The 26,835-nt window shown below is 50.5% G+C and overlaps 2 protein-coding genes across 12 annotated transcripts in view; one reads left to right on the plus strand and one right to left on the minus strand.

Annotated features, from left to right (window-relative positions):
• Window positions 1-3,430, plus strand: part of ZNF185 (zinc finger protein 185 with LIM domain) — a 75,329-nt gene extending 71,899 nt beyond the window's left edge. For 6 of the 7 annotated variants that reach the window (XM_008965811.4, XM_008965835.4, XM_008965822.4 and 3 more), the window contains 2 exons: window positions 389-487; window positions 1,220-3,430. In XM_008965811.4, the coding sequence (XP_008964059.1) occupies window positions 389-487 (99 nt within the window). In that variant the 3' untranslated portion in view covers window positions 1,220-3,430. The remainder of the gene's footprint in view (window positions 1-388; window positions 488-1,219) is intronic. The other variant, XM_057301064.2, reaches the window with a different exon arrangement.
• Window positions 3,431-18,954: 15,524 nt separating this feature from the next.
• On the minus strand, window positions 18,955-25,144 carry PNMA5 (PNMA family member 5). 5 transcript variants are annotated; one of them, XM_055106260.2, is made up of 4 exons: window positions 24,182-25,144; window positions 22,806-22,935; window positions 22,051-22,126; window positions 18,955-21,870 (listed from the first exon to the last, which is right to left on the minus strand). In XM_055106260.2, exon 4 carries the CDS (start codon window positions 21,745-21,747, stop codon window positions 20,401-20,403), a length of 1,347 nt encoding a protein of 448 aa, XP_054962235.1. In that variant the 5' UTR covers window positions 21,748-21,870; window positions 22,051-22,126; window positions 22,806-22,935; window positions 24,182-25,144; the 3' UTR covers window positions 18,955-20,400. The 5 variants fall into 5 exon arrangements, with proteins under 5 accessions (XP_054962235.1, XP_054962234.1, XP_008964028.2 ...); XM_055106259.2 differs by having other exon boundaries at window positions 22,065-22,126; window positions 24,182-25,143; XM_008965780.5 differs by lacking the exons at window positions 22,806-22,935; window positions 24,182-25,144 and adding an exon at window positions 22,227-22,379 and having other exon boundaries at window positions 22,065-22,126.
• Window positions 25,145-26,835: the final 1,691 nt, after the last annotated feature.

Genomic DNA, 26,835 nt, shown 5'->3' on the forward strand with positions numbered 1-26,835 from the left:
AACTTTGCTTGCTCCTGGTTAAGTAAGTGCTGCAATGCAGAACATGCCCCACTTAGCAGCTTCTCCTGAGAACCGGCTGACCACAGGGAAACACATTTCTGGTCAAATCATGCCAAACAGGTTCCCCTTTGCTTGCCCACTGGCCCTTGAAAGTAGCTGAGCTGCTAGCTGTGCTTACTACTCCCTACTGAAAAAAAAAGGCTTTTTTTTTGTATTATTTTGTGATGTTTTTTGTATTATTTTGTGATGTTTGCAAGTCCTGAGGTCCAGGATGTGCCACGGGCTCACAGCATCTGCTCGCCCACCTTGTTCAGGCATCCCCTTCCCATTCCACTCATTCCTCTTGCTTTGCTTTGTGTGTTGACCTCCAGCTTGCTTTTCTTTTCAGTGTGGGATTTGCAGTAAACCGATGGGTGATCTCCTGGATCAGATCTTCATTCACCGTGACACCATTCACTGTGGGAAATGCTATGAAAAGCTCTTCTAGGTGGGTGCTGGCACTGCAAAGGACAAGTGGCCAAGAGACTCATTAAGGAGTAGAGATGCACCCTGGTCTCTCCTGGAGTCTCAGCCCCAGACACAGCTATTTTTCTTGGCTCTTCCTTATGTTCAGGGGGCCTTGTGTCCTCATGTCCCTATGCCTTGTGATACTTTGAGATCTTAGATGGCATGGACAAAGGCCCTCTATGAGGACACTTCCAAATCACACCTTCCGTCCAGCACCTGAGCCGAGCCCTCTAGCTACCCTGGGATACTCGCTCGGCCGCTGTTGTTAGCCCCATTTTGCAACAAGGAAATAAAGATATAGAAAGGGAGGGGACCTGGAGAAACCCAGGTAGAATCAGGACCTCACCCCAGGTCTTTGGATTCTTGTCCAGGGCTCTCTGTTCACTGTCACTCGCATAGCTTCAGATCAGGACTGCATAGCCATGGTGCTCAGTGAAACAAGCCTCTGGGCCACATTATGAGAACTGCCTGAAGATGTGTGTTTGCATGCTCATAGCCAGTGGAATTTATCACGGTGTCTGAGCACAGAGCAGAATATATCCCTTGAAGGCAGTAGCAACCAGGCTTTCCACTAGCTCCATGCTGATGGTCTTCTCTCCAGAAGACACACCTTGAGCTAGGTGGTAACTCCTGATGACTGGAGCAGTCACCCACCCTGAGGGCCTCTAGCTGATGTGTTTCCAGTCTCATGGCTACTTCTGTTTTCTTTTAGCGCCCCCCCCCACCGCCAGGCTGATCAGAAGCTGATGACTCGTGGACAAATTTGGCTGTCCCCAGTTTTGCCCCAAGTTGCTGTCTCCCCTTCCCTCACCTCCTCCCTCCCTGTTTGATTTCTTCATGCTTTTGCCCTTCTCAAGTTGAAGTTGCATACATCCAATATCGTATCTTAATGATGCTATGATAATTGCTTGTGTGTGTAGCTTCTTATAGCTTAGAAAGCGCTTTATGTCCATGATGTCATTTCAGGCTCAACCAAAGAGGATCAAACAGGAATTCCATCTTGGCTTCCCTAAGACAGATTGGCTTTCTAATGAGTTTAAGTGGGCAGAAGTGTAGGGTTCAGTGTGTCCTGACTCCCTTGAGGCTTATAATGGGCCAAGTTGAAGACTGTTGATGATCCCTGGTGGGTAAATTGCAGACATCAAATGCTAGGGATTGGCATAGGCTAGTGTTTAGCTTGTCTATTTGCCATATCTATTTTTTTTAAATTTCCATACACTTGTAAAAGTAGTTAGTTGCTTTTGATTGAGTTATATAGCAGTTTTTCATTTGGTTTTCCACTCACCTTTCACTATATTTGAGTGTTCCCTTACAGGTATGTTGGCATGTGTTGGAAAATTTACACAGTTAGGTTTAAATTCAGTAGGATGTGATTTTAGGATGCTACTGATCAAAGTGATATCTGTGTCTGTTGGAATCTTGATAGCTGATTAATTTGCCCTCAATTCTGCTCCCTGAACTTCACACATAAATCTTCCCAAGTGGGTTTTAGGGTGTATAGATCCCAGCAGGATTAAGGAGGTGGAAAAGCAGCTAACATTTCTTGAGGCTCTACCACATAGCAGGCACTGTCACAAAGTAATGGCATTAATCCCCATAATAATCCCGTGAAGGTGATATTCTCATCCCATCTTAGACATGAGGATATTGGAACTCAGAGAGGTGGCTATTGCATTGCGCAGAACTCTACAGAGCCCATGCTCTTCCCAGAGCAGCACCCACAAAAGCAAGCATTGATTTTGTGCTCAGTGTGTGCCAAGCACTGTGCAGAGGGTACACAGTTCCTGCCAGGTTAACACCCTCCCTTCAGGCCTCCCAAAGGCATAGGCTTGCAAAGAGCAGAAGGTGTGAAATCACACTCTTCCTCTGGGCATCCTGGATCCCTGAATTATCCCCCCCCCCCATGAAGTACTTCAAGGGCCAAGCTGCCCCTTTCCCTCCTCTCCACCCATGAAAATGCCTCCAAACTGAGATGCTTTCAGCTGAGAACAGATTTGACTCACAGACAATTACCAAAGAGGAGCTTGTGAATCCAGGAAAAGCTCCAGGGGGCTAGCTGATCTGAGCAGAGAGCTTTCAGTGACCCATTTTCCTGTCTAGACTCTGCCTTAAGCTAGTGGCAACTGCTGGGGCCCCAGGTACTTGGGACATGGAAACTCGTTGGATGGCTGGGCAGATGTAAGCCTGTCCATGCAGTCAGCCGACCCTCTGCTCAGGTTCAGCTGGACTCTGCCATCTGTGGGCCCAGCATCACTCTGTAAGTTCCTTGAAAGGAAGAACAACCTTAGAGTATTTCTGATACAAAATGAGGGCCTCTGCTCTTGATTTAATTACAAAATGTCTACGTCTTTCTCCAGTTTCTGAGCCCTATGCACATTGGCTGTGGACTTGTTCTTCCTGCCAAATGATCAGAGAGGAACATTCCATTTATTTGTATTGGATTTCCTCTGGAGGGCATGTACCCACACTAAATACCAACTGCTCTTCCTCAGCTGTAGTCCCCAACATCAGACTTGGCACATGGTGGACACTAACACACAGGTACTCAATGAATGAGTGAAGGAAATAAAAGTCACCCCGTTGGTGAGAAGGGCTATCCCTGAGTCTCAGTGCAGGCCCAGTGGATGAAAGGCAAGGTAAAGAGGCCCAAGATAGGCTGGCTTCCCCCGTTCAAGGTATAGTCTGCCTTTAAGGGAGTTTTAGAACCAACATGCAAGACATTGAAAGAAATCTTGCAAGAGCCATTATTGACTTAGATCCAAAACAGCCTCTCTCATGTCTAAAAAGGCACAGAATTTTGCAGATCTGAGGAAGAGGGATGCATTACCTTTTTGCTTCTTTTCAATTGCTTAGTGTTTCTAATCATACTTAATCCACACTAATGTGCACAATTATAATAAATGGTAAGATATCACATGTGTCAGTGTTAAAGTTTTCTTTCGAAGTGTAATAACTTGGTGTATTCAGCTGCGTGATTTCTTTATTCCTATTGCCTGAAGCCATTCTCTGTACAAAAGTAAACAAGTACTTAATAGCAAGCTCTAAACACTGGGCATGCACAGGAACTGTGGAATTCTAGACACATCAAATCTTAATGAAGAATATTGTATTGTGGCGGCAGAGAGGGGGGGCGGTCCATCCTTCTCATGATTACCACTGCAGACAGACAGCCACCTAGTCATTAGTGCCCACCGCCAGTGACCAGGAGCTCAGTTCCTTACAAGCCCCTGCTGTCTGTGGTTTTAGAAGATGCATTCTTCAGTTGAGTTAAAGTCCATTTCTGTATGTCACCCACTGGTGGTCTTTAATCCCTCTGCTAGATGCCGACTCTTAAAATAGATGAAAATACTTCTCAGATTCTGTCTTGGTCAACTCTTCTCACATTTAAACACCCCTGGTCCCTCTAACTCTTCCTTGACAGTAATTCTGAATACACATCTCTCAAAGGCCCTCCTCAAAGGTGACCCCAACACATACTCCAACTCATTCCTCTAGATGTGTACCAATGTAATCTGCATGCGATCCAAGTCTTGATTCAACCCAGGGACAGGAAAGGGTGATCAGGAAGTCCAAAGATAGACATAATACTCCGAGAACTCCTTCTGCCACTGAGTAGGGGCCTCAGGGCCATTGGACTAGTGTCCCTCTAGCTATTTTCTCACCCCAACTTTGGCCTTCATCTTGTTACAATGGGAAGGAAGGAAGAGCTTTTACTAATTCAAATGACAAGGACTGCAACAGTAGCTCCTAACTAGGTATTTGTAGGACTTTTAATTGGTGACAGTGTGACACAAAGACCTAAAGGAAAAATAGGGGAGGGTCATTCTGAAACAGCAAGTCGATCCTATTGTTGGGCCTCCTCCATTACCATGACTCCTCCTTTCTATCCCAGGTTTGTATCTGTGACGGTCTCCTACCCATGCATCTCTGTGTCCTCTGGGGACTGCTCCTTGCTTAGGATTGTGTTTGGCCTGTGGATTTTCCTCCCCAGAATGTATTCCTCTTGTGAAACTTCTCTGTACAGTATCCTCTGCCTGTGAAGGTCCCAAACCTGCTTCTGAATGCCTTCTTCCCACTGTCCTCTGCCTCCTAATGCCTTCTGCTCCTGGCTCCTTGCACAGTGCCTTCTACCTGCAGATGCCTTCTGCTCTCTGATCTCTGCTGCTGAGTTTGTTCATCACCTAGGGCCCAGCCAATGAGGCCTATCTGCACGAGGGCTTCTGCCTGTAATTGCCCTTGCCATAGTGTGCTTTGCTTAGTTAGTCTTACTTAAGGTCTATTGATTTTCTTGTTTGTAAAGAACCACATCATAGACTTTTTTAAAAAAAATCATTTTATTGATTTTTTTCTATTATTTTCTGCTCTCTGTTTCATTAATGTCGCCTTTAATCTTTGTCATTTCTTCCCTTCTACTTGCTTTGGATTTACTTTGCTCTTCTTTTTCTAGTTCCTTTAAGTTGTAAAGTTAGGTTATTGATTGGAGATCCTTCTTTCTTTTTTTTTTTTTTTTTTTTTTTTGAGACAGGGTGTTACCCTGTTCCCAGGCTGGTGTGCAGTGGCACAGTCATGGCTCACTGTAGCCTTGACCTCCTGGGCACAGGCAATCCTGCCACTTAAACCTCCTGAGTAGCTGGGACTACAGGCACGTGCCACCATGCCTGGCTAATTTTTTCCTTTGAATTTTTTTGTAGAGGTGGGGTTTGGCCATGTTGCCCAGGCTGGTCTAGAACTCCTGGGCTCAATGAGTCTTCCCACCTTGACCTCCCAAAGTGCTAGGATTACAAGTGTGAGCCACCATGCCTGGCCAATATCTTTCTTCTTGAATGTATGCATGTACAGCTGGAAATTGTTCTGTGAGCACTTCTCTAGCTGCATGTTGTGTTTTCCTTTTCATTCATCTCAAAGGTTTTCTAATTCCCCTTATCACTTCTTATTTGATCCACTGGTTATTTTGGAGTTTGTTGTTTAATGTGGGTTCCCCAAATTTCCTTCAGTTATCAGTTTCTAATTTCATTCCATTATGGTAGGTTAACACACTTTGCATAACTTCAACATTTTAAAATTTGTGCAGGCTTGTTTTATAGCCCTTTGCTTTGCTGTGAATGTGTTCTTCATGGGGTTCTCCCTGCACAGCTGCGGTCACTGCCTGTGACCACTCTCCACTCTGCCCTCTGCCTTCACAGCCTCTCTGAATAATGCACCCTGCTTGAGAACTGCCTCTCCCTCTCTCTGAAAGTCTGCTGCACATTGCTCTTCATTTCTGAGGCCCACTGTACACTGTGCTCCGCATTGTGCAAGCTGTCCAGTTGTGAGCTTGCTGCAACGTGGCATGCATAATGCTTGGCTGCCAGATCACCTCCTTATCATGTCCTCTGCCTGTAGTGCCCTTGGCAGATCCCCCTGCTTCAGTATCTCCTCCCACAAATGTCTTCTGCCCATTGATGCCTTCTTTTGATCAGCACCTTGATGTTCCAGTTGGTCACTTAATCACTCAACAAGCATTGATTGGATGTCTACCCATGTGCCAGATGTGGGGGCCCCAGTAAAGTAGACACAGTTTGTATTTCTGTGGAGCTCACAGTGTAAGAGGAGAGGAGTAAACCAAACATCCCACAACAAAATACTGTTGTGATAAGTGCTCTGAACAAAACATACAGGGTATGTTTTGGAGACAGGGTCAAGGCCTTCACTGCAGCCTTGACCTATATGCTATAATATAGTGACCTACTCTGGGCTGCTTGGTTATCGGGGGAACCCGCCCCCAATATTTCAACGTAAGTTCTTTCTGTTTTCCATAAGTGTCAGCCAGCTGAGAAATAGAAAGAGTACAAAGAGAGGAATTTTATAGCTGGGCCTCCGGGGGTGACATCACATATCGGTAGGACTGTGATGCCCACCTGAGCCGCAAAACTAGTAAGTTTTTATTAAGGATTTCAAAAGGGGAGGGGGTGTACAAATGGGGAGTAGGTCACATGCTTTAAGGGGCAAAAAGCAGAACAAAGATCACATGCTTCTGAGGAAACAGAGCAAGGACAAAATCAGAACTCCTGATAACGGTCTATGTTCAGCTGTGCATGTATTGTCTTGATAAACATCTTAACAGAAAACAGGGTTCAAGAGCAGAGAACCAGTCTGACCTCAAATTTACCAGGGCTGGGGGTTTCCCAATCCTAGTAAGCCTGAGGGTACTGCAGGAGACCAGGGCGTATTTCTATCCTTATCTCAACCTCATAAGACAGACACTCCCAGAGCGGCCGTTTATAGACCTCCCCACAGGAATGCATTCCTTTCCCAGGGTCTTAATTATTAATATTCCTTGCTAGGAAAAGAATTTAGTGATATCTTCCCTACTTGCACATCTGTTTATAGGCTCTCTGCAAGAAGAAAAATATGGCTCTATTCTGCCCGACCCCACAGGCAGTCAGACCTTATGGTTGTCTTCCCTTGTTCCCTAAAAATCGCTGTTACTCTGTTCTTTTTCAAGGTGCACTGATTTCATATTGTTCAAACACACATGTTTTACAATCAGTTTGTACAGTTAACACAATAGTGGTCCTGAGTGGACCTGATGTATATTCTCGGCTTACGAAGATAACAGGATTAAGAGATTAAAGTAAAGACCGGCATAAGAAATTATAAAAGCATTAATTTTGGGAGCTGATAAATGTCCATACTAAAATGAAATCTTCACAATTTATGTTCCTCTGCTGTGGCTCCAGCCGGTCCCTCTGTTCAGGGTCTCTGACTTCCTGCAACATCTCTCCCTTTCTTTTTGAACATAACAGGATTAAGAGATTAAAGACAGGCATAAGAAATTATGAAAGTATTAATTTTGGGAACTGATAAATGTCCATGTTAAAATGAAATCTTCACAATTTGTGCTCCTCTGCCACGGCTCCAGCTGGTCTCTCCGTTCGGGGTCCCTGACTTCCCACAACACTTAGTCAGGGAAGCTTTTTTACATTTTTGTTTTTAGAGACAGATTCTTACTCTGTCACCCAGGCTGGAGAGCAGTGGCATGGTCATAGCTCACTGCAACCTCAACCTCCTGGGCTCAAGCAGTTATCCAGGCTCAGCCACCTGAGTTGCTGAGACTACAGATGCACATACCACCACATCTAACAGAGAAGCTTTTCACAAGGACATGATATTTGGCTTTAGTATGAGTTTGCTATACAAAAGGAGGCTATCTTCCAGGCCCTCTTTAATGTTCCCCTACACTCAGCTCCACCCCTCAAGGCTACTCACTTTCCTTGTACAGTGCATCAAGCCTTCTGTGGGGCACTGGGGATACATCAATGAGCAAGACAGACAATCTGTGAATTTGTGGAGTGACCATCTCATGGGGAGAAAGACAAAGCAACAATCCTATTTCAGTCGCAATAGCTAAAGGAGCACAGAGGTGTGTCACCTGGATTTCTGGGGCTAAGGATGGTATTCTGGGGGAGGTGACCTCTGAACTGAAACCTGAAGGATGAGAAAGAATCATTCATTCATTCATCCATTTAATAATTTAAATATTTCCTGAGCACCCACTGTGGGCCACACACTATAGTAGGCACTGAGGACACACCAGTGACAAATCAGACAAAGACCCTGTCCTTCTGGTCAATGATAGGAAGCAGGTGCTAAATAAACATGAAAGTCTTTACTCTTTTTTCATTTTCTTTTGAACCCACTTCTTTGAGGCTCTCACCTCCACCATGGTACTAAAAATGCTAGTGCTAAGGTCCCCAATGACCACCACATTGCTAGACCCCATGCACACTTCTCAGGCCTCATTGACTGAGCAGCAGCGTTTGGTCCAGTGGGCATGTATTAGTTTGTTCTCACACTGCTATAAAGAAATACCTGAGACTGGGTAATTTATAAAGGAAAGAGGTTTAATTGACTCACAGTTCCACATGGCTGGGAGGCCTCAGGAAACTTACAATCATGGGAGAAGGTGATGGGGATGCAGGCACCTTCTTCACAAGGCTGCAGGAGAGAGAAGTACAAGCAGGGGAAATGCCAACGCTTATAAAGCCATCACATATCTGAGAAGTCACTATCACGAGAACAGCATGGGGGGAACTGCCCCCATTATCCAGTCACTTCCCTCTCTCAACATGTGGGAATTATGGCTCCCTCCCTTGATGTGTGGGGATTACAATTCGTGATTAGATTTGGATGGGGACACAGAGCCAAACCATATCAGATCCATTCCCTTTGCTAGGCCTCTAGGCCCATTCTGCCTTTCCTTCCACCTCACTGGTCACTCCTTTTCTATCTCCATTGCTGGTTCTTTCTCATCATCCCATTCTCTCAACTTTGGAGTACTCTAGGACTTTGTTCTTGGACCCCTTTGCTTTTCTATCTGCACTCACTGCGTTGTATCACTGGGGTCCAGGCTTCAACAGATATAGTATACACTGCCTCCTTCTGGAATTGCAGCTGCTCCAGCCCACATCATCTTCCTGAACTTCAGACTTGTGTTTCAACTTCCCACAGCTCATTTCCACCTGGGGAGTCTAATTGTCATTTCATACTCAACCATGGAAGCCATGCTCTATGCATTGCCATCCACAGCTCCGTAAATGGCAGTCCCATTCTTCAGCTTGCATAGACCAAAACCTACACATCACCTGCTGATCTCCCACTGCACTTCCAGCCCATCAGCCTAGCCTGTTAACTCTCCCTGCCAAACAGATCCAGAGGCAAACCATTTCTCCCCACCTTCACCATAAACATATTGTCCCCTAATCCCCCATGTGGATGATTGCAATAACCTAAGCAATCATCTTTCCTTCCTTCCCACCCCGAAGTGTACCCCAGCATGGCTGCAAGAGTGAAGAGTTTCAATCCGATCACATCCCTCTTCTGCTCCATACCTTCCCCAGGCCTCATTTTACTTGGACTAAAAGCCAGGGTCCTCAAGGTGGCTGGCCAAGCAGGTGCTGCTTTATCCAGTCCCCACCACCTTTCCTTCTTACTCATACCATTCCAGGCATTCTCTGGCCTTGAGCTGTGTGCTGGTTGTCTCTTCTGCCTGGACTGCTCATCTCCCAGATGCCCACGTGGCCATCTCCCTTGCGTCCTTCACATCTCTGCTCAGATGCTACCTTCTTCCTGATCACCTTCATGGACCATCCAATTTAAAATTCTGTGCACACCCATAACACTCCTTATACCTGCTTCCTTGCTTTTTCTCTGTAGCACTTATCACAATCTAACATACTACATGTTTTCTTCTTATTTTATTGTTTGTATTTCCTTACTTAAATGAAATCTCCATGAGAGATTTTTGTCCTTTTGCTCCACTGCTGAATTCCCAGTGTCTATAATAGTGCCCTGCACATAGTAGGTGCTCAGTAAATGTTGACTAAATGAATGCATAAAATAGATGATTTCAGACAAGTTCTGTAAAATTATAAAGCAGAACGAGCTAGAGCTCTGGTCTCCACATGCTAAATATGGTCTCCACATCCCACGTTAGGCTACTTGTGTTTAAATAGAAATCAACTAAAATACATTTTAAAAATCCAGTTTCTCAGTCACACTAGCTCCATTTCAAGTGCCTAGTAACCACACATGGCTAGAGACTACCCTATTGGGCAGCACAGGCCTAGAATATTTCCATTCCCACAAGTTTTCCAGGTAGAGGGGCCAGTAAGGGCAGAGGCCCTGAGATAAGATTAAGAGCCAGGTGTGTTTGAGGGACTAGCCAGTGGGGCTAGAGGGTGGTAAACACACAGCAGAGTGGGGGCCAGATCATGTAGGGTTTGCAGGCCATGGTTAGAAGTTTGAGTTTTAGTCTAAGTGATATGGGAAGCCATCCATGGCTTCTGAGCAAAGAAATGATGTCATTTGATTTCTGATTTTTAAAAATCACTATGAGTTATATTTGGAGAATGGACTATAGAGGAGCAAGAGGAGAGAGAGAGGAGGCTATTGCACTGCAAGTATCAGTGACGGTGGCCTGGACAATGATGGCAGTGGTAGAGATAGAAGTGGATGGAGTTTACATGTATTTGGAAGTAGAACTGCAGTACTTGCTGATAATGGAATATGAATCTATGAGGGAAAGAGAAGAAGACAAACTGAGTCTAGTTTTGGAATCAGAGCAATTGGGTAGATGGTGATGCCAGTATCTTGGGTGAGCTCATGAGCAGTTTGGCACTGATTGAATGGTGTGGCTTGGGAGCCAGAGTTTTGTGTTGGGAAAATTGGTATTGAGATGTTCTGTTGCCCAAGTGGAGATGTGGGTTAGCACTTTGACATATAAGCCTAGAGCTTAAGAGGGAACTGGGCTTAGAAGCAGCCTGCCAATGATAATGAAAGCATGGACAGGCTGAGATCACCAAGGAAGTGAATGTAGATAGTAAAGAGAAGAGGACCCAGGGCACTGAGTCCTGCGGAGAATCAAGCAGAGAAGGAGGAATCAGAAAACTCTACCAGGAGAGGCCAGTGAAGGAGGAGGAAACCCGAAGCATGTGGTATCCCAGGAGCCAAGGGGAAAAAGTGCTTCATGAGGGAAGAATAGTCACCTGGGTCAAATTCTACTGAGATGTTGGTGTAAGTAAGATGAGGACAGAGAATTGACCTTTGGATTCATCAAGATTGAGGTTGTTTGGTCACTTTGTTGAGTCCTTTCAGTAGCAGAATGGGTGAAAACAGTGTTTCAGAGAATCAAGGAGAGCATGGGAGCTGAGAAAGTGTGGGTGATAGGCATAGACAAGTCTTCAGAGGAGCTTTGCCATGAAGTGGAACAGAAGAACAGGGTGAGAGGTAGAGGGATGTGCTAGTTAATTGTATGTGTCAACTTGACTGGGATAAGGGATGCTCAGATAGCTGGTAAAAACATTATTTCTGGGTGTGTCTGTGAGGGTGTTTCCAGGAGAGAGAGCATTTCTATCAGTACAATGAATAAAGATCACCCTCACCAATGTAGGAAGGCATCATCCAGTTGTTTGAGGGGCCAAATAGAACAAAAAGGTGGAGGGAGAGCAAATTCTTTCTCTCGCTCTCTGTCTCTCTCTCGCTCGCTCATTCTCTCTTTCTCTCTCTTCTTGAGCTGAAACATCTATCTTCTCCTGTCCTCAGACATCAGAGCTCCTGGATCTAAGGCTTTCAGACTCCAAGGTGTACACCAATGGGCCGCGCTCCCCACTCCCTTAGCTTTGGATTAGAAGTAACACCATAAACTCCCCTGGATCTCAGGCCTTTGAACTTGGACTGAATTATTCCACCATCTTTCTCTATTCTACGGCTTGCAGATGGCATATCATAGAATTTGTTGGCCTCCATAATCATGTGTGCCAATTCCCAAAATAATATATCTATCAGCTCCTACTGGTTTTGCTTTTCTGGAGTGCTCTGATTAATGCAAATGGGAATTTGGAGGGTTTGTGTCTGTCCGTGTCATAGGTAAACAAGGAGAGCATTCCTGAGTCCTAACTAAGTCTTATGGGGAAGGGGTATTGTGTTAGTTTCCCAGGCCTGTCATAACAAAGTACTACAAAACGAAAGTCTTAAACAACAGAAATTTATTCTCTCACAGTTTTGGATGCCAGGAGTCCAAGACCAAGGTGTCAGCAGGCTTGGTTCCTTCTGAGGGCTGTGAGGGAAGAATCTGTTCCAAGCCTCTCTTTTTTGCTTGTAGGTGGCCATCTTCTTCCTGTTTTACTTCTCATTATCTTCCTTGTCTGTGTGTCCAAATTTCTTCTTCCTATAGGGACACCTGTCATATTGTAATGGGGCCCACCATAATGCCTTCATTTAACTTTAATTACCTTTTTAAAGACTATCTCTAAACAAGGCCACATTCTGACGTACTGGAGTTAGGACTTCAGCATATGGATTTTGGGGGGAAATAAAATTCAGCCCACCCATAACAGTGTTTTTGTTGTTTTGTTTGTTTTTTTGTTTGCAATAAGTCATTTTCTGGAACACTAAGGGATGGGGGGATTTTGTAACCATTGCTGTTTTCAAGGATCACAGGGCTTGAGTAATGTTCAACATTGTCAGCAGGCACCTGGGGCCAGGAGCAGGGCAGCCAGAGGTGCTAGAGGCCAAAGTGCTCAGAGGACTGACTACTGTGTGCAGGACTGCAGGCGTGGGAGGCAGGCCCTGCTCTGGGCTCCATGAGGAGGGGATAGGGTCTGGAGGAAGATAGTAGCCTTGAGAGAGGCTGCCCCCAAATGCTGGGTGTCTTTGGATGGGGAAAAGCTCAGAGGGCAGAGTGTAAGCCCAGGCCCAGAGCCAGCCGAACCTCTGGGGCCCATGGCTCAGGGGACCACAGCAGCAGGGGACCAGAGTCTGCCCTGCAGGCCCAGGGAAGCAGCCAGCAGGTGCCTCTGCTTTGGCCTTTGCACAACCCACTGTGGGTGAAGGAGTCAGGGCCTGGGTGGTGGTGCCATTTGAACAGGCAAAGAGAAAGGGGAGAGAGAAAAGGTCACATTCGGCTCTTTCCAAATTATCTTGCCCAGTGGGAGAGGACTTGTTCCCTGACCAAACTGAGGGTCGGGCTGCTATTTCTTGTGGCCCAATAATGAGATGCAGATGAACTGGGGAGGAAGAGAGTTTTTATTTCTATAACTGGTTACAGAGAGAAAACCTGGAAAATATCGCCAGACCAACTCAAAATTACAAAGTTTTCCAGAGCTTATATCCCTTCTAAGCTATATGTCTACATGTAAGTGTGCATTCATCTAAAAAGACATAAGTGATTACCTTGTTTTAATCTAGAACTAAGATCTGAGTCCGGAAGGCCTCCCTCTGGAGCCTCAGTAAATTGACTTAATCTAAATGGGTCCAGGTGCTGGGGTGATGACCATTATTTTGTCTCCTGCTAAATCATGGAGGTGTGGGGAATTCCTTTAATCTCCAATAAAGCTTGTTTGTGGAGGCCTGGTGAGTTTCTTCAGACCTTCAATAAAATGTGTTGAATCCTAAACGGGTCCTGTGAAAAATTCCTTCATTACTTTGTCATGTTTCAAGGCCCAGGAAAGGTCTAGGCAAAACTTTTGGTGGGCTTTTCTTACATTCCAGCCTTTGTATAAGGGTGCTGGCTCTTTCAGCTTTTAATATTTAACTTTACCACTTGGTCAGTGCTGAAGCAGTTGTTGTGGAGGCCTGTGTTAGTGATACCTGACCTGCCACAGACTGAGGGCTGGGAAAAGGGTGGCCCCCAGGGGTCTCACTCTTCTGTGCCAGGCCCTGTTCCTGTGTCTGGCAGCCAGAGGGCCCATTCCCAGAACCCATCTAGAGCCAGACTGCCCAGGGTGTGACCTTTCTCCTGGCACCCTGCCATGGGAGTGGCTGGGAAAGTGACTGCTCTGTGGCGTCTCCATCTTCAGAAAAATGAAGCTGCCACACAGCTCACCAAGAGGAGGTGATCCCAGGCCAGGAACAGGTGGAGGTCTGGAGTCCAGAAAGGCCACAGAGGGTGCTGGATCCTGTGGGAGAAGCAGCAGGGGGTCCCGGCCATGCCCCTAGGTTGGCCTTGTCATTCCCAACCAACTGCAATGGGACATAGACTTACCTTACAAGGTAGTGAATCGACAGGTTCTCAGATGAGCCTAAAATTAAGTACCAAATATGCTGGCCCGCCACAGACCCCGGGGTGCTATCCATAGAAGGACAGGACACAGGCCTGAGGACGGCACCCCTGTCAGTCCTCTCTGCTCAGGGGCAGACCCGAGGATGGGACCCCTGTTAGTTCATTCTGCTCAGGTGAAAGGCCCGAGGATGGCACTTCTCTCAATCCACTGTGCTGAGGAAACAGACCTGAAGACAGGACCTAACTCAGTCCCCACTGCTAAGGGAAAGAGCTAAGGCCACGACTCTCCCAGTCTTCTCTGATCAAAGCCAATGAGGGAGCAGGAGTTTTCTCAGTCCTCTCTGCTCAGGGGACAGATCTTAGGACATGACCTCACTCAGTACTCTCTACTCAGGAGCAATTCATAAAGGGACACCTCTCCACATACATGTCACTCAGCAAACAGGACAACAGGAACTCTGTTGGTCCTCTCAGCTCAGGGGACAGGCCTGAGGATGGGACCCCTGTTGGGCCATCTTCTAAGGGGATAGATAAGTGAACAGGACCTCTCTCAGTCCCATCAACTCAGGGGACAGGCCTGAGGGTGGGACCCACCTCGGCCCATCTTCTAAGAGGATAGATATGAGGACAGGACCTCTCTCAGTGCTCTCTGCTCAAGGGACAGGCCTGAGGATGGGACCCCTGTCGGTCCATCTTCTGATGGGATAGATATGAGGACAGGACCTCGCTCGGTCCCCTCAGCCCACGGGACAGGCCTGAGGATGGGACCCCTGTCGGTCCATCTTCTGATGGGATAGATATGAGGACAGGACCTCGCTCGGTCCCCTCAGCCCAGGGGACAGGCCTGAGGATGGGACCCCTGTCGGTCCATCTTCTGATGGGATAGATATGAGGACAGGACCTCTCTCCATCCCCTCAGCTCAGGGGACAGGCCTGAGGGTGGGACTGCTGTCAGTCCATCTTCTAAGGGGATACATGTGAGGACAGGACCTCTCTCAGTCCTCTCTGCTCAAGGGACAGGACTGAGAATGTGACCCGAATCGTTTTATCTTCTAAGAGGATTGATGTGAGGTCCAGACCTCTCTCAGTCCTCTCTGCTCAAGGGACGGACCTGAGGATGGGACCCCTCTCTGTCCATCTTCTAAGTGGATACGTATGAGGACAGGACATCTCTCAGTCCTCTCTGCTCTAGACACAGACCTGAGTTTGGGACCTCTGTCGGTCCATCATCTGAGGGGATAGGTGTGAGGAGAGGAACCCTCTCAGCCCCCTCAGCTCAGGGGACAGGCCTGAAGATGCGACCCCCGTCGGTCCATCTTCTTAGGGGATAGATATGAGGACAGGACCTCTCTCAGTCCTCTCTGCTCAAAGGACAGGCCTGAGGACAGGACCCCTCTAAGTCCTCTTTTCTCTACGATAGATATGCGAATGGGACCTCTCTCAGTCGACTGTGCTCAGAAGACAGGCCACAGCACAGGACCTCTCTCTGCCCACTAAGCCTCAGGTACCTGAAGACAGCATCTCTCTCAGTCTTCTCTGCCCGGGGACACCTCTCCCACTGCTTTCTACTCAGGGTCAGGCCTGAGGACAGGACCGCTGTCAGTCTTCTCTGCTAAGGGGACAGACCTTAGGATGGGATCCCTCTCTGACCTCTTACACAGAGGATGGGCCTGTGGACAGGACCTCTCTTATGACTCTCTGCCCAGGGATGGGTCTGAGGACAGGACTCCTCTCAGTCTTCCTGCTCAGGGGATGCCTGAGGATGAGACCTCTCAGTTTTGTTTGCTCAGGGGACAGACTAGAAGATGGGACCTCTCTCAGTCCTCTCTGATCAGAAAGAGACCTGCGGGTTGTACTCTGTCAGACATTTCTGTTGTTCTGCACAGGGGACACCTGAGTATGGGACCTCTTTCAGTCCTCTTTGCTCATGGAACAGGCCTGAAAATGAGACCTCTGCCATTTCTCCATGATCAGGGACAGAGCTGAGGACAGCACCTTTCCCAGTTCCCACCGCTCAGGGTTTGGAGAGAGGCCTGTCTGCTCAAGAGACCCAACTCAGTCCTCTCTCATTAAGGAACAGGTCTTATGATGGCACCCGTCTCAGTTCATTTTCTCAGAGGTATACCTGTGGACAGGACCTCTCTCACTCCTCTCCGCTCGAGGGAAAGACCTGAGAACAAGACCTCTCTCAGACCACTTTGATCAGGCACAGACCTGGTGACGGGACCTCTCTCAGTCCTCCCTGCTGAGGGGACAGGCCTTAGGATGGGACCCCTCTCAGTCTTGTCTACCCCGGGACAGTCCTGAGGACGGGACTTCTCTGAGTCCTCTCTGCTCAGCCTCACCCCCATGCTTGGGCTCTGATCCAGCTCCCTCATCCACCGCTCAAGCCCTCTGTGAGCCCAGGAGGCTGCTGCTTATTGGATGGGCTTGGTCAGCCCTTGGGCACCCAGGAAGGCACCTTGATGGACCTTTCTGTCCCCAGGCCACACATGCCGCCCTCCTCAGGGGCACTTGTTGAGGACTGTGCAGCAAAACACAATGCATGGTAGGAGCTCTGCCAGCTGGCACGCACCAAGGGCCTGGCCGGGATGAAGGGGACAGGTGGCCCCCCGGGGGGGCCCGTCCTTCAGGCCCGACAAAGTCTCCTTGCTCTGGGCTGGTGGGGAAGCAACTGGTTTCTCCCGGTACCTCCTTCCAGACTCCCTGGCTAGATCCCTTCTGGGTTTCACAACCCAACTGTCCAGCATGTGTGCTCACATGCCCACTGACACAGTCACACACACATTCACTCACACACTCATGTTCCAGACACACTCACACGCGCACACACATTGAGTGACAAACACACATTGAATGACGCATTCATGCCTGCTCATTGACACACCCACATTTGCAGTCAGCACACGCACGCACAATGACTCACAAACACACACACACTGACACACATTGACACACTCACAGTGTCACACACATTCAGCGACATGCATGCTCACCTTCAATGGCACAGCCTCATTCCCCCACACCCTCCCACTCACACACGCTCAGTGATGCAGTCACATGCTGTCACTTGGATTCACACACACATTCTCAGAAACTCATGCACATGCTCACACTGACACACACACGCACACGCTCAAACACACCCGCTCACTCACACTCACACCTGCTTGGGAATCACGGCACACACAGGTCCATTCTGAACAGGGAAAACCAAGGAGCCCTGACAGGCCCTGGCAAGGTCAGCCAAGCTCTATGCCCTCTCCTCTTGCCCTGTCCCCAAAATCTGGAGGGGCCCTTGGAAAGTGAGCACTTGACTTGGCCCTGCTGAGACACAAGGGACGGACATGCTGGGGTTGTGCCCAGCCTGAAGAAGGCAGGGAGAACAGAGCACAGTGGGGGCCCCAGGCATGCCTGCAGGGCACCCCGATGGGACACACTACAAGGGTCCCTGAGACACCGGTTAAGCACCTTCAGGCCGAGGAGGCTGCAGGCCCAGCCCCAGAGACCTGCCGCCCCCTGCCCCTCCCCGACAGCCCCGCAAAACTACCCCTCCCATGCCTGCACTGGCCTGTGTATGCCTAATGTCTCCCAGGGCCCCTGCCGCCCTGCAGACCTGCTGACTGCAGCTCTGCTCAAGCAGACAGGTCGCCTAGATCCAGGATTCCTCAGCCCAGGTGGGCAGCCACCCATTCCCAGCATTGGCTCTGAGGCTGCTTTGGGGGAGCCTGGCTATCATCTGAGCCATGGGGATGGCCGGAGGCTCTGTGCTCCAGAACAGCCGGAGGAAGTGTGTGGACACAGACTGAGTGAGCCCCGGGAGACCGTCGCCACGTCCAAGTCAATGATCCCGTCCCCTCCCCACACATGTGCAGGGAGGGGCCTATCACTTGTCCCAGTTCTGTCGCCCACAGACTCTGCGTTAGTTAAATGGCTGATCGAGGACTACCCTCCATTTGTGGTGAGCTCTCTGGCCTGTTGGGAGAGAGAGCCAGTCCCAGGAGGGCTCAGGAGGGCGGGTTCCAGGATCCTCAGGCCCGCACCAAGAACTGCCCCTCTGGCCACAGTGCTGAAGGAGGGGTGTCTGGATTAGCAGCGCCGTCCATCCTGAGGGAGCCCTCCTCAGGCAGCATCCAGGCCTCAGAGGGCCTCGGGGATGCAGGACAGAAAGGGGTCACTCCCCAGGGCCATCTAGGCTTCCTGCTCATGGCCCACTGCCTGTTCCCAGGGCACAGGAGTAGAGCGCCTCCCAGTACACTGGGAAGGGAGCAGGACAGGACCCAGGATGAAGTGCAGCTCCCCCGCCCTTCCTCTCCCCCTCCCCAAGACATGAGCACTTGGGATCCCTTTCTCGCCCACACTCTGTCCCCTTGGCCATCACACACACACTGTCCCCAAACATCCCTCAGTGGCTAGGCCAAGGCTGGCCACCTGCGGGCTGATCTGGGAGGATGGGCACACACCAGCCCCTACCCCACCCCGAGTCCTGCACACAGCTCTTCACAGGGCCTCTGACTGCCTGTCCAGGCCCTCCTGGGGCTCTTCTCTGACCTCGGTTGCTGGCCTTGGTTGCACACGTGGCCTCTCTGACCCTTCCGGAAGCCTTGAGCCACACCCCTACAGTGCTGCCAGGGATCAGGGGCCTGGGTCCCACCTGCTGCCCCTTGCCCAGCCTTCAATGTCCAACTCACTTATTCCTGAGGACACCTGGAGTGCCTTTGGTACCCAGCCAGTCACTGCTCATGACCACCAGCATCCTGTTGCCAGGCTCCATGCAGCCCAAGGCACCCCACAGGCCCTCACAGACCCTGCCCCACACACACCTCGATGTCAGCCTGGCCACTGTGGCCCCATCCCCAGCAGACCACCTCCCACCCCAGTTTCACACAGCAGAGGCAAGACACCACTGGAACACTGAACAAAATTTACTGAAGAGAAACATGAACTGAAACTGCTGAAGAAAAGGGAATCTAACACAGAGAGAAACTGCAAACAGCCACTACAGGTCACAAGTCCCCGGCCCCTCCCTCAGTGTGGCCCCCCCCACCACATCCCTCCTTCCATAGGGCCCCAGGATCCACCTCTTGCCAGGATGGTGGGCTCTGGCAATGTGTACTCGCTTCAGGGAACCCCCTCCTGAGCCCACCCGCTGGGGCAGGGCCCTGCCCTATAGACTGCACAGGACAGTCACAGGATGCTGGAAAACATAGCAGGGAACACCCCACCAAGTTGAGGAAACTGAGTCACAAGTAACAGCAGGGGTGGAACGCCAAAGCACAAAGCTTCCTGGGGAGCCTCAGGCAGCCCTGCTCCCTCCCGTGTCTGGTTGGTCCTCCTGCAGTCGAGGTCACAGTCACAAGGTGAGCGTCTGCCATGCCTCCTTCCCACCGTCTCCTGGAACTGCGCTGGGGTACTCTGGAAAGGAGCTGCTCAGATAAAAACACACACATCCCCAAGAGAACAAGCAGCCACTGGCTGAGACCTACACCGGCAAAGCAGAGGTGGAGTTCTTGACACGGAACAGCAGTGAGCAGAGCCTGGGCCTGATGATGACGCAAACCAAAAACAACTACCCACCCCCAACACATCCTCTCTTCTCTTCTTACACTTCTTCCTCCTCCTTCCCCTCTTCCTCCTCCTCCTCCCCCTCTTCCTCCTTCTCCTCCCCCTCTTCCTCCTCCTTTTCCTCCTGCGCCTCCTTATTCTCCTCTTCCTCCTCCCGATCATCCTCTTCTTAATTCTCCTCCTCTTTCTCTTCCTCACTGGTGCAGGGGCTTATGAATGCTGCCTTCCTGGGGCTCCCCTCATGCAGTGTAGATGATCCTAAAGACAGGCTGGATCCTGTGGCCTCCCCTGCGGGGCTTCACTTCTGCCCCACAGCTCTTCCTCAGCAGCCCTGGCTCCTTCTGACAGAGGCAGGCCCCAGGCAGGCTCCTCCAGGTCCCACGTGGCCTGGGTGCCAGTGGGCATGCTCAGCTCAAAGTCCACAGGGTAGATATTTGGGGGTGTCCAGAGGACCAGGCCAGAGCCCCCAGCCACACCTTCTTCAGCCCCTGCTTCGCTGGGGTCCCCATCTGAAGCCCAGGAACCCCATGTGCTAAGTGTAGTGGTTCCCCGCTTGTGTCTCCTGTACCTGTTAGGGGCTATGGGCCCGGCCCCCACTGAACCAGATGCTATTTGGTCTTGGTTGGTGAAGTCCCTTCCAGCTGGTGGAAAGTAAGGGGGCTTGAAATCGACCTGGCTTCCCTGTCCCTCTGCCCCAGTCAACTTCCCTGTTAGTGTAAGCTGCCCCTTCCCCTTGTTCAAATGTCCCTGCTGCCTGCCAGGGGAAGGAGTGCTTCGGTCTTCTGAGCCTATGTTTCCCAGGGCTTGGGATGGCTCATGGCCCCAGCCCCTGCCTCGTTTCCCAACTCCTCTCCTGCAGTCTGTGGCCCCTCCCTGCCTGGAGTCTGGTTTTCAGCCTTGGGATACGTGGCCTGGCCATGGTCTTCTCCCCTAGTGCTTTCACTGCCTAATAGCCGCCTGCGTTTCACTAATGGGGGTAAGCCTCCCTGTATGGTCTGGGGGCTGCTGTCGCTAAAAGACCTTGCCTGCACGGTGGCCTGACGTGCAGAGACACTGGCTTCTGCTCTTGCCTGTCTACCGGAGGCGCCCCGGCCTCTCCCTGACGGCTTCTCCTTATTCTTCATCACTGCCTCAGTGTTCTCCCACTCTTCTTCATCTCGAATGAGCTTCATTAACTCCAGAAAATTGGGAGGACACCCTCGCTGATCCAAGAGCTCCAGCTTGCCCCTGAGGGCGGGGGTCATGGCGACCCGAGCTAAGAGATGTTTCAGACGAATCATGTCTGTGCTGCGCACTGACAAGGGGCTCTTGTGCACGGCTTTCTGCAGCAGGGGCTCTAAGCGCAGCAGGAAAGTGGAGACTTTCTCTCCAATCTTCGGAGAGGTCTGCAGAAACCTAAACTGAGAGGCTCTAAAGTCCTCTTTATCCCCAAAGATCTGCTTTAGGGCGTCAAGGCACTGCTCCACAGTTATGGAGTCATCGTTGGCCTGGAGCACCCGCATGATTGACAGAGCAGGCCCACATAAGCTCTCCAGCAAACGCCGCCTCTTCTCCACCTCAGACACTTGCCATATAGGCATTATCTCAGTGACCTGCTCTAGCCAGTCTTCAAAGGTCTCTTCGCCTGGGCTAGGGGGAGCAGTTCCCGAAAACACTTTCAGTTTCCTGTACCACATACTTTCTTTCGGAGGCTCTAAAGGTAGGGATCTAACTTGGGGCATGATCTCTGCATCCAGGCTCTGGGCAGGGAGGCTGCAACATCCCAGGACTCTGGCCACATCTGTCATACTTCGGCCCTCATCTTTCAGGAAGTAGTTCAGTCTACTGAGAAACTCATCATCTGGGTTACGGGGTTTTACCACCACTTCCCAGGAGCCCCCCTTTCCTGGTATGTGACTGGGCAGAGTAGTGTAATTGACAGTGTCAGCCAGTTCAATGAAGACTGCCTTGGCATTGTCTTCCCTCCTGAACATTCTCCCTAGGACCCTGTATGCGCACAGGGGCTGTAAGCCTGCCTTCACGGTGTCCTGAATTTCCACCTCACTACACTCCACCGGGATGCCTACAATCAGCAGGGCCTTTCTGGGGTCCATGTCCATCCCCTTGCACCAATCCTCTAGCAGTGCCAGTGCCATTGCTCCCACTTTCTATGGACTGATCTAATACTAGGGCAGCAATCAGCTCAGTTTGACAGCACTCAAATAACTCTGAGCCACTGCCACGTAGGAAGGCAGAAGTGGTCCCAGGTTTCACACAGCCTGCAAAGCAAATGGGATGAGAGCATTGTTAATGCCCACCCCAACCTACGCCCCCAAGCACCCCTCCTCTGCCCCCACCCCCAAGCAGGGATGGAGTCCTTTCTTCCCAGGGTTCCCCAAGTCATTTTGGGGAGGGTAGAGTGTGGAGGTTCTCCCCAGGCAAAGATCTCCCCATCTCACCACTCCCTGCTGACCTCCTCCTGCTGTGGGTTCTTCCTCGAAGTCCAGAGGACTCTGCTGTGTGTGCTTCGGGTGCCTGTAGTGAAAAGGCCAACGTCAGGAGGCAGGGCCTGACACCTGGGGACACTGACAAGCCCTCCAGGCAGAAGAGGGCAGGAGACAGCCTCACTGCTCACTCAGGGCTATGTGGGCTCAGGTCACCCAGCACCCTCCTTGCTGGAGTGAAGGCTGGCAGCAAGAGAGGTAGAGTGGCCCTCTTTCTCAGGAATGCCTGACGGATGAGAAAGATGGCTGAGCTCTGCGCAATGCAATGAGAGTGGTGGGTGTGGAGATTGTGTGACAAGCTGCAGTGTTGCCATGGATACAGAGAATACCATGGACCATGGGTTGCTATTGCAGGGGAGTGTCATGTGGTAAGGCCAAGGTCCTTGAAAAGCAACAGGTGATGTCATTGGCCTCCAACCAATAAAGCGTACTAGCAAAAAGCAGGGTGGGAGAGGGAAGGCGAGATGGGCATGAGGAGTGAGTGCTGAAAGGACAGGAGCTCATGGTTTCAATTGTGTGGAAGCTGAAATCAGGCAGAAAAGGGACCCAGATAAGGTCCCCACTGCCAGACTGCAGGAAACCAACAACTCTTGCCCTAGAGATGGCCCTACCCTGCAGAGTCTGTGAACCCTGGCAGGCAGTCCCCTCTCCCCACTCTTTGCCAGGGTTCCAGAGCCCCTCCCAACAGGGCCCAACTCACAGCTGCTCACCTTGCTGGGTTGGCCCTGCTGGCAGCGCGGATGCTGCAATAATACAGCCACTTCAGACTCGCTCTGCTTTTCAACGCTATCCAGTTAGGCAGTTCCTGACTCAGGCGTGATGGGTCCTGCTTCACTGGATCTGTCCAAGGCAAAGCAGAGGTATTTTGCTGTGATTCTGTCCCACACACATGTGCCTGCCCAGGCCATGCCAATTCAGATTCTGCATAGGTGTTCACTAGGACCCTGGTGCAGGGATAGAAGAAACTGCTCAACTGATAGAGGGAGCGGAGTGTGGGGAGGAGTTGGGGGACGAATGGTGAGAGGGGTGGGAGGTGAGGAGGGAGGTAGGGGGTGGGGGCAGGGGGGCTGCTGCTAGGGCAGAAGGGATCCTAAGGTAAGGTTGCTGCCCTACCCCCACTGCAAACTCCATTCCCTCCCAAGCTCCGCCCCTACAGCCATGTTGCACCCCTTCCTAAGCCCCACCTCAAAACCTGCACCCCTGCTGCCAAACTCTGCCTATAACTAAGTTGCACCTCTACCCCAAGCTTAGCCCCCCACCAAGTCTAACCCCTTCCACCACCCAAGTCTAACTCGTGCCTCAAGCCCTGCCCCCACCCACAGTCCAACTCCTACCCCAAGCCCTGCCCCCTCACCAAGTCCAACTCCTACCCCGAGGCAAGTCTAACTGATGTCCCCAAATCCCCTACCTCCATTCCCCTGTTCCCCCCAATCCCCACCCGGTTATCTACATACACCCACACCACCGACATCAGTGGAAGCAGGCAGAATCTAGGAGGGGAAGGTTCGAAGCCACTTTCCCTCAAGGGCAAGGGCCAAGAGCTACTGTCCTGACTGCAGTGTCTCCGGGCAGGTCAAGGGTGGAATAGGTCTCCCTGAAGTTTGTTTTTTTTTCTCTGAAACGGAGTCTCGCTTTGTCACCCAGGCTGGAGTGCGGTAGCGTATCTCAGCTCACTGCAACCTCCGCCCCCTGGGTTCAAGTGATTCTCCGGCCTCAGCCTCCTGAGTAGCTGGGATTACAGGCGTACACCACCACGCCCGGCTACTTTTTGTATTTTTAGTAGAAACGGGGTTTCCCCATGTTGGCCAGGCTGGTCTCCAACTTCTGACCTCAGGTGATCCACCCGCCTCGGCCTCCCAAAGTGCTGGGATTACAGGTGTGAGCCACCACGCCCGGCCAGGTCTCTCTGAAGTTCTGCCTGGAAATGGCAGGGATTCCTTGGCGTGCTGGGTGTGATCTAGTGGGATCCCGCCTCCAGGGAAACCTATGGCCACCAGCCCCTAGACCCCGTGGAAAATAGCAAGAGTTACTGGGGGGTTCCCCCGTAATCTGGGTTGCTGTCCGAGCCCGGGGTCCAGCTCCGTACCTGCCGGAGGTGCCTCCAAGCCGGAGTTCCCGCGCAGCGCGACCACCACACGTCTATGGCGGCTGCCGCCTCCGTGCTGACTGCGCCACGAGGCTGTGGCGGGAAGAGGTTGTGTGGTGACGACCGCCCCCCACCCCATGAGCGGAACTGCACACGGCCCGCTCACGGTTGCGCACTGGTGACATAAACCCTCCTACTTCCTGCAAGGTGGTTCCTCACCCCACCCACCCCCGTGCCGACGATGGTGGCAGCCAGGCTCGCCACGTGCCATTTGGCCCAGCAGCCACTGTGGCTCTTCCTCATTGGAGGGGAGCTGTGGCGTCCCAAGCCCATGGGTGAAGGGCCGGGTGCAAATCACCCAGTGCAACGTATAGGCCACGTGAGCGCCCTTACTACCTGACAGTCATAGCCCTCGTTTATTTATTTATTTTTTTTTGAGACGGAGTCTCGCTCTGTCGCCCAGGCTGGAGTGCAGTGGTGCGATCTCGGCTCACTGCAAGCTCCGCCTCCCGGGTTCACGCCATTCTCCTGCCTCAGCCTCCCGAGTAGCTGGGACTACAGGCGCCCGCTACCACGCCCGGCTAATTTTTTGTATTTTTAGTAGAGACGGGGTTTCACCGTGTTAGCCAGGATGGTCTCGATCTCCTGACCTCGTGATCCGCCCGCCTCGGCCTCCCAAAGTGTTGGGATTACAGGCGTGAGCCACCGCGCCCGGGCGTTTATTTTTTATTGGACTGTTCTAGGGGAGGAGGGCAAAAAATACAGCTACTGACTGCATTTCACAAGGGCATTAGTTTTTTTTCGCTGCTCACTGAGAGCCAGATGACTGAAAATATTCCATTCTCCCATTATTCTCCTGATTTCACGACCAAACATTACGCACCTAGTACCCAAACTGCTTCCTGTCGTTTCCCAAAGCAGGTTTCTTCCACAGAGGGAAGGTCCTGGGGCTTGCAGCGGCCCGAAAGTGCTGTTCCAGAAAAGGGTGTGGGTGCGGCACAGGTAGCATACTTCAAGGTGCACACAAATCCCCTGGTAATCTTAAAAAAAATGCGTGAGGAGATCTGAGGCAGGGATGGTTCCACTGAAAGCTAGGTTACTTGCTGCATATCCCTGCCCAGGCTGTGTGGAGCAAGGATCTGAAGCCTATGATTACATTTCAGGGCCAGAAGTTGTGGACCTTTAGTGACAGAATATATTTGTTTTTCTTTCTCTGTGATTAAAAAAAGAAAGGCTTTTCTGGTACTGTTTTAATAAATATGTTAAAAGCGGACAACATTTTAAATTTATGGTCACTGAGAAAGATATTTGCAGATATCACCTTCTTCAGCCAGGTGTGGTGGCTCACACCTGTAATCCCAGCACTTTGGGAGGCCAAGGTGGGCAGATCACTTGAGATCAGCCTGGCCAACATGGCGAAACCCCGTCTCTACTAAAAATCCAAAAATCAGCTGGGTGTGTAATCTGAGTAGCTGAGTAGCTGTAATCCCAGCTACTCAGGAGGCTGAGGCACGAGAATCGCTTGTACCTGGGAAGCAGAGGTGGCAGTGAACCCAGATCGCACCACTGCACTCCAGCTTGGGCAACAAAGTGAGAGCCTGTCTTTTTTTTTTTTTTTTTTTGAGAAGGAGTCTCACTCTGTCACCCAGGCTGGAGTGCAGTGGCGCGATCTCGGCTCACTGCAAGCTCCACCTCCTGGGTTCACGCCATTCTCCTGCCTCAGCCTCCCGAGTAGCTGGGACTACAGGCGCCCGCCACCACGCCCGGCTAATTTTTTGTATTTTTTAGTAGAGACAGGGTTTCACTGTGTTAGCCAGGATGGTCTCGATCTCCTGACCTCGTGATCCACCCACCTCGACCTCCCAAAGTGCTGGGATTAGAGGTGTGAGCCACCGTGCCTGGCCGAGATCCTGTCTGGAAAAAAAAAAAAAGACAATTCAGAGCCCATTAAATCAATCTCCTTCATGTGACAAGGAGAAAATAGTGCTGAAAGCCATTGCTTAGCTGCCTGGTATCACAACATCACAGAAGGTGATGTTTTGGAAAGAGGTTCTGCCTCAGTCACCTCTGGGATACTGGGTGCTCCCCTGGCCAGACGTATACTTCAATTCATTCTATTTCTCACTAGAAGACTAGCTTCCTCTCTCTCTCTCTTTTTTCTGTCTCAGTCTGTTTTGTGCTTCTATAATCAAATACCTGAGACTGGGTAACATATAATGAACAGGAATTTATTTAGCTCATGTTTCTGAAGGCTGAGAACTCTAAGATCAAGGGGCTGCACCTGCTGAGGGCCTGGCATGAAGGCATCAAGACGTGAAAGCATGTGTAAGAGTGAGCAAAAGAAAGAGAGGAAAGGGGCCTAAACTCATTTTTTAAAAAAAAATCAGGAACCCACTCCCACAATAACAAATCCACTCCCGAGATAACAGCATTCATCCATTCACACTGGCAGAGTCCTCCTCACCTAATCACCTCTTAAAGGTCCCACTTCTCAACAGTTGTATTGGGGATTAAGTTTCCAACACATGAACTCTGGGGGACACATTCAAACCATAGACTTTTCTTTAAAAAAGGTTATTGGGGATAGTGACAATGTTGAATTTTTCCTGAGCCCTGTGATCCTGGAAAACAGTGAAGGTTAAGAAACCCTCAGC

This window comes from Pan paniscus, chromosome X (assembly GCF_029289425.2).
Source record: "Pan paniscus chromosome X, NHGRI_mPanPan1-v2.0_pri, whole genome shotgun sequence".
Taxonomy (NCBI): domain Eukaryota; kingdom Metazoa; phylum Chordata; class Mammalia; order Primates; family Hominidae; genus Pan; species Pan paniscus.